Source organism: Gadus morhua, chromosome 4 (genome assembly GCF_902167405.1).
Source record: "Gadus morhua chromosome 4, gadMor3.0, whole genome shotgun sequence".
NCBI lineage: Eukaryota > Metazoa > Chordata > Actinopteri > Gadiformes > Gadidae > Gadus > Gadus morhua.
The window spans coordinates 31,874,866-31,881,293 of NC_044051.1; the positions used below are offsets into that span (position 1 = coordinate 31,874,866).

The following is a 6,428-nucleotide window of genomic DNA, read 5'->3' on the forward strand; positions in this document are numbered from 1 at the left end:
AACGTACATGATTAGTTAGAGCGCTGCAGGTCGCAGCTTTGAACAAGTACTCCTCTAATGACAAACCATTGACTGGGAATTGATTGTGGGTGGAATCTTCTCAAGGTGAGTCTTTCAACACAGGATCCGTCCGGAAGAATGAACTTCATTAATATTTAAACCACTGTTAAGCAACACGGTTTTTAAAAAGGGTGTCTTTTAAAAAGTATTTTTTTTAAATGGGGACATCTTTAAAAAGGGTGTTTTAAAAAAAAAAAAAATCGTAAAAAAAAGGGTGTTTTCCTCCGCTTGCGCTCGACCCTCACCTTGACCTGCTTGCTCGGCGTGGCCTCCTCTATCGTCTTCTCGTACTGCGTCTTCAGGGCGTGGGTGGAGAAGGCGGGCAGGTCTTCTCCGCCCACCACCGTCACTGCAAAGCGATGAGACAACGGGAGGATTAGGGGGGGCCAGGTGGGAGCAGGGAGGTTTGGAGGGGTGAACAGATCAGGCGTATGAATCACTCTCATCGTGTTTGTTCTCTAAACCCACGCAGCGCTGATTGCCCTATTTCCCCTCTCCCAATTTAATTTTTCACCCAACCCTGCTCCCACCTGCACCGCCTTCATCAGAGTCACTGTGGTGCCCCGGATCTCTTTGTGAATCATTACATTCTGCGTTGTTTAACGGTCATGCTTTTATTTCTTTTGAACAGCTCATCCCCTCAAGCTCGGCAACAGATGAGAGCCGGTTGCTAGGGCAGATGGGTAGGGATAAAAGAAAAAAAACGACAACAACACAGAAATGAACAGGGCGAGGGTTAGGGCGGAGATCTGAGGGTCGGGGGTGGAGTGTTGGGTGGGGGTGGACCCACCTGTCTCATTGTAATGGCTGCCGTAGCCGGCGGCAACGCTGTCCTGTTGAACCGCGTGGTGCTGCTGCCGGGTGACCTGTGAGGGGGAGGGGGGAGGGAAAGTGGGAGGGGGGAGGGGGAGGGTCGGCACAGAGCAACGTGAGGACACGTAGCGGGAGACACACACCGCAAGACGATGTAAACACGTTGATGACCGAGGAATAAACTGTGATCTTGCGCGCTCTCCGCGCCTCTGTAATGATAGGGATTACTGTAATCTCAAAATAGCCGTGCTGCTGTGCCTTTCACTGACACACGGGTATATGTACACATCGAGAGTCGCCCAGTGTGCCTCGCTCAAAGGCTGCGGCTAATGACGGTGATGTAGTTAATGATGGTTCGTGTCATTTGTTTATCGTTAACAGCGAATGGATCATTATCTGTCGGAAAAGTATGTGTATATTAAACTTTTACCCGTAGAGACCGTCCGATGTATTGAATACTGTATATTGTATACAATAGATTCAATGTATTGTTTATTTTTATTAGACAGATAGATATTCGTCGACAGCTGGATACATTTATAGATATAGGAGAGAGAGAGAGAGAGAGAGAGAGAGAGAGAGAGAGAGAGAGAGAGAGAGAGAGAGAGAGAGAGGGACAGAGATAATTTTTTTCATCCCTAAGGGGTAATTAAGGAGCAGAAGGCGTATATACGGTACATGTCTCTCTATATATGGATGGTTGATTGGCAGTCGGCTCCCAGCTAAATGGGCTGCCAGTCAGCCGAGTTCGGGTCGGGCTCTGTACCTCCTGTTGGTTCTGAAAGGAGGAGGTCTGGTTGACATCGCTGCTCCTCACCAGCGTCTCAGAGGAGGCGGACATCGCCTGTCAGACACACATAAAAACTGTTTTATTAACGGATAAATCGTCTCCCTCTCTCTCTCTCTCTCTCTCTCTCTCTCTCTCTCTCTCTCTCTCTCTCTCTCTCTCTCTCCCTCTCCCTCCCCCCCCGCCCCCCCACCCTCAGTCTCTTTCTCTCCCACCAGGCCGAGAGTGACACCATGCTCTCCTCGTCCAGTGACTCCTTCCCCTGTCTTGGCTCTGTGAGGGAGCCTTTAAGTATTTTTACATTCAGGGGCTGAGCCCGATGAAATCCTTCTGTTTCGGTGAGCCTTTTGGGTGTGCGGCTTCCCCTGAAGTTTACGAAGACCGGCGGCCATATTTGTCGAAAAGCGGGAGAATAACGCAAAATGTGTAGGATAATTCACAGAGGGCTAGACGCTATAGCCTGATATGAACACATCGGGCTGTGTCCGTTCTGGTGACAATACTGCTAGGCCGATGCAGACTTTGTGTGCAGAAGACACAATGTGACATGTCATCCATACTATTGATCATACTGACGGAAGTACTGACTGGTTGATCTATAGCAGGCGCCGAATTGAACGTATCTTGCCTCCCACCCGACCCCCACACACACCGCTCCCCCCCTGACGGACGCCCCGAGGCAAACTTTTATCTGCTCTTTGGCGCCGACCGACCGCACACCTCGCCCGTTTACGATGCCGGAGAGATCTGAGTCCGAGGCGTTTGCTGCAGGCGTTTGATTGGTTTTTGGTTGGTGGGGCTCAGGACGTAGAGCGGCTGGACTTGTAACCAGACGGTTGCTAGTTCAACCCCCAGGGACCTCCTAGCTGAGTGTCGCGGTGTCCCTGAGCAAGACACCTCACCCTGACTGATCCTGACGAGCTGGTGGATGGATGACACTGCCATCGGTGTATGAACGGGTGAATGTTAGGCCATTATTGTAAAGCGCTTTGAGTGGCCACTTGTTAGAAAAGCGCTACATAAATGCAGTCCATTTAAATGAGAGGATCCTCAATAGCAGCATCAGAAGTAGCCATACAAAGGCAATAAAGTGACACATATTTCACTTAGATGCTAATTTTGTCCGTTCAGATGTTACTCTACATGAAAAGTATTAAAAAAGAACAGTATTCACATTGTATTCAGGGCCCAATTTGGCATGTTATTTTGTTTTATTTACAAAGGGAAATGTGTGCATTTGCTGTGAGTATCTCACTCCTCCGAGAATTTTGTGTTGAGTATCCATGACTGAATGTGTGTTCGTCGGGGTACAGCCTGATGATAAGGCATGGTGATAGTCATTTAAACGAGACTCTCTGATACATTCTCTGAACCACATGGGAAGAAGACCTGGGGTCTCATTTATAAAACTGTGCGTAGGATCGTTACTAAAAATGTGCGTACGCCCAGAAGCCAAGTTTTGCGTGCGCCAAAAAATATTCAGATTTATAAAACACTGCGTACGCACACTTGTACGCAATCTTTGCTTTATAAATCACATACTGACTATAATTGTGCGCAGCTGAATCAGCTTCACGTTCCGCCCTCTACACGCCCCTTTTTAACCATAAATGGTCAATGCAAATGACCTCATGAATGCGATCTGCATATAAAACAGACTCAGATGCCGGTATTATGTCTTGTTGGAAACAATGGCAGAAGTACTGAGAAAATCAAAAAAGCGAAATTTCACGGAGGTTGAAGTGGAGACACTTGTGGGTGAGATGGAGGCCCGAAAGGTAGTTTTGTTCGGCGGTCACGGGATTGGGATCGCCAACAACAAAAAGCAGAGTGAGTGGCAACATGTTGCTGCAGCAGTGAACTCTGTCAGTAGCACGGAGCGCACAGTCCCAGAATTAAAAAAGAAGTGGTCTGACATAGAGTTACATATTTTTATGTAGCCTACCAATAAATCGTTATGGTCCCTAAATACCCTCTCCCTCCGAATCCTGCATGGTCCGCCAGAAGTGCCATATGTTGCAGCATTACCACGGCGCTCACCTCTGTATTTATAGGGTTACGGTAATAAGACTGACGAGAACGCCTTGGATAATCAGTTTGTAATTACCCACGTAAAATGTTCTTGAACATAACCCCTTTTTAATGCCTGATTTGTCATGAAAAGCATCAAGAGTAACGGACAACGATTGTGATGAGTGTGGCTTGGTTTTTCACACTTGGGATTTAATTGACATTTGATCATGTGTTTTCAGTGTCACATAAAAATATTATGTTATTGACACATGTTGGACAGATGCTTTATTCCATGCAGTCGCGCCGTCAGTGGACAGTATGGAGTGACGGGATTAAATATAGAGAATTTCTTTTTATTTCTATTCTAAGGAGATATTTCTGGAGTTATAACTGAGAAATAACGCAGTGGACTTAAATTATTCTGATTAGGATTTAACGCATGATACGGGTTGAAATTAAATTGATGAAGGGCGATGATAAAACATAATCGTTCTTCTCACTCTGCAATTCTTCGGTCTGACTTCAGTTCACCACCACACCGTCTGTGTCGCCAATTCTCCTTTTCCTCCAAACCATGCGTACGCATGGGTCAGAGTTTGCTTAGGGCTGCGCACATTTTCCCGTCAAGTTGGTTTTTTATAGATCACAACCTTGGCGTGAAAAGTCACGTACGCAACTTTCAGCCCCGTTTTGTGCGTACGCAACGGTTATAAATGAGACCCCTGATGTTTTGTCTTTAAACCTTCCTCACACACGCTGGAGACGATGAGGAGCTGATGTGCAGCAGGGGGGGTCCATCAGCAACACATTCACCCCCCCCAATCTCTCTCTCTCCCTCTTTCTATGTCCCTCTCTCTTCCTCTCTCCTTTTCTCTCCCTCTCCATCACCACTCCTATCTCTCTTTATCCCTCTCCCTTCCTCTCCCTCTCTCTCTCTCTTCCTCCCACTCACTCTCTCTCACTCTCTCTCCCTCCCACTCTCTCTCACTCTCTCTCTCTCTCTCCCTCCCACTCACTCTCTCTCTCTCTCTCTCTCTCTCTCTCTCTCTCTCTCTCTCTCTCTCTCCCTCCCTCCCTCTCCCCTCTCACTCTCTCTCTCTCTCTCCCTCCCACTCTCTCTCACTCTCTCTCTCTCTCTCCCTCCCACTCACTCTCTCTCTCGCTCTCTCCCTCCCTCCCTCTCCCCTGTCACTCTCACTCTCTCTCTCTCTCTCTCCCTCCCACTCACTCTCACTCTCTCTCTCTCTCTCTCTCTCTCTCCCTCCCTCCCTCTCCCCTCTCACTCTCACTCTCTCTCTCTCTCTCTCTCCCTCCCTTCCTCTCCCCCCTCTCTCTCTCTCTCTCTCTCTCTCTCTCTTAGTATTCCGCGGGGGGATCTTGAGCTCAGCTCAATGAATCCATTCTGTCCCTCGCTCCAGCGGGCAGATGCCATAGGAAGCAAGAACTAAATCCGTAGCGGGCGCCGAATTGACCGTATCTCGCCCCCCCCCCCCACCTCCCAACCGACCCCTACACACACACACACCGCAAACTTCTAACTGCTTTTGGCGCCGACCGACCGCACACCTCGCCCGCTTTCGATGCCGGAGAGCTCTGAGTCAGAGGTGTTTGCTGCAGGCGTTTGATTGGTTCTGGCTTGGTGGGCCGGTCGCATCAGGGATGAGCATGTAAAACACATTTTTATCTTATGATGTACAGTTAGGAGTTTTCAAATTTTGAGCTGGGTTTATTCGATGTAGTCCTTGTGTCGGAGATGAAGCAACAGATCATCATCTCAACATCCTTCAGGATGTTGGAATTTTCTTTCACAAAACTCGGTAATCCTATAGAAGCAATGAGCTTGACTTCAATAATAACATTACTCGTGAGTTTGTTGTAAGTCTGATCCTTTACGTTTCCTTTTAGGGAACAATATAAACAAAGGCATGTTAATCGAGTAATGTTCAAAAAACTCTGTGCAGTGCTCTGTGCTAACAACAAAGTGTTTCTGCTGCATCAGACCTATCCTCTTTAAGGAAGTATATACCACAGCTCTGCTGAATGCTTGATTCCGATTGGCCAATAACGTTCCGAGCATGTCCATTATTATCCATTGTGCCACAGTAAGTTCTGATTGATTGATTTGATTGGGCGAGAGGCATTCATGAGCTGTGATAGAGTATAACGGCACCGTGACTTTGAACTGCACATGTATCATCCGTCTGCTGTGCAGGTGTTTCTAATAACCGTGAATTATGTTAACGATCGAGGAGCAACGCACTTTCTGTTCCAGCTGTTAGCTCATCAGAATCACAAATGCCACCAAAGAGGCTGTCAACAGTTGAAAAGCACTCCCTCTCGCGTGATATTGCTTAAATTACGCACACCTCTGCCTTTGGAGCTTCCAAATCAATGCGCCACGAATACGACGTTCACAATAAGGTTCAGATAGAACGTCAACTTGTTGTTTCCTTGGCAGTATCTGATATCTAATCATTGTTAGTAACTGCGTTCCAAGCGGAATAATCCATTTCATAAAAGTGATTTCCTTACGTATCTCAGTTACTGTACGTGAACAAAAGTGTCTGTAAAAAAGGAATAAATAGTAAACTGTAAACTTTGCACATCATAACTGAAACAAGTCAATAGACTATCTTTACTTGGAGGCCATATTGGTTAGTCAGGGTCTGTAGGCCCAATATATGGGGAAACCATGACAACACAAACTGAAATGCATTCTTAACCTGGCCAACCTGGGCTGGGGGGTTCTCGAAAG

The 6,428-nt window shown here is 47.2% G+C and overlaps 1 protein-coding gene across 7 annotated transcripts in view; it reads right to left on the bottom strand.

Moving 5' to 3' along the window:
• Nucleotides 1-6,428, bottom strand: part of xirp2a (xin actin binding repeat containing 2a) — a 64,515-nt gene that overhangs the window by 12,541 nt on the left and 45,546 nt on the right. For all 7 annotated transcript variants that reach the window (XM_030353403.1, XM_030353408.1, XM_030353406.1 and 4 more), the window contains 3 exons: nucleotides 1,640-1,717; nucleotides 851-926; nucleotides 306-409 (listed from right to left, as the gene is read on the bottom strand). In XM_030353403.1, coding sequence (XP_030209263.1) covers nucleotides 306-409; nucleotides 851-926; nucleotides 1,640-1,717 — 258 coding nt within the window. The remainder of the gene's footprint in view (nucleotides 1-305; nucleotides 410-850; nucleotides 927-1,639; nucleotides 1,718-6,428) is intronic.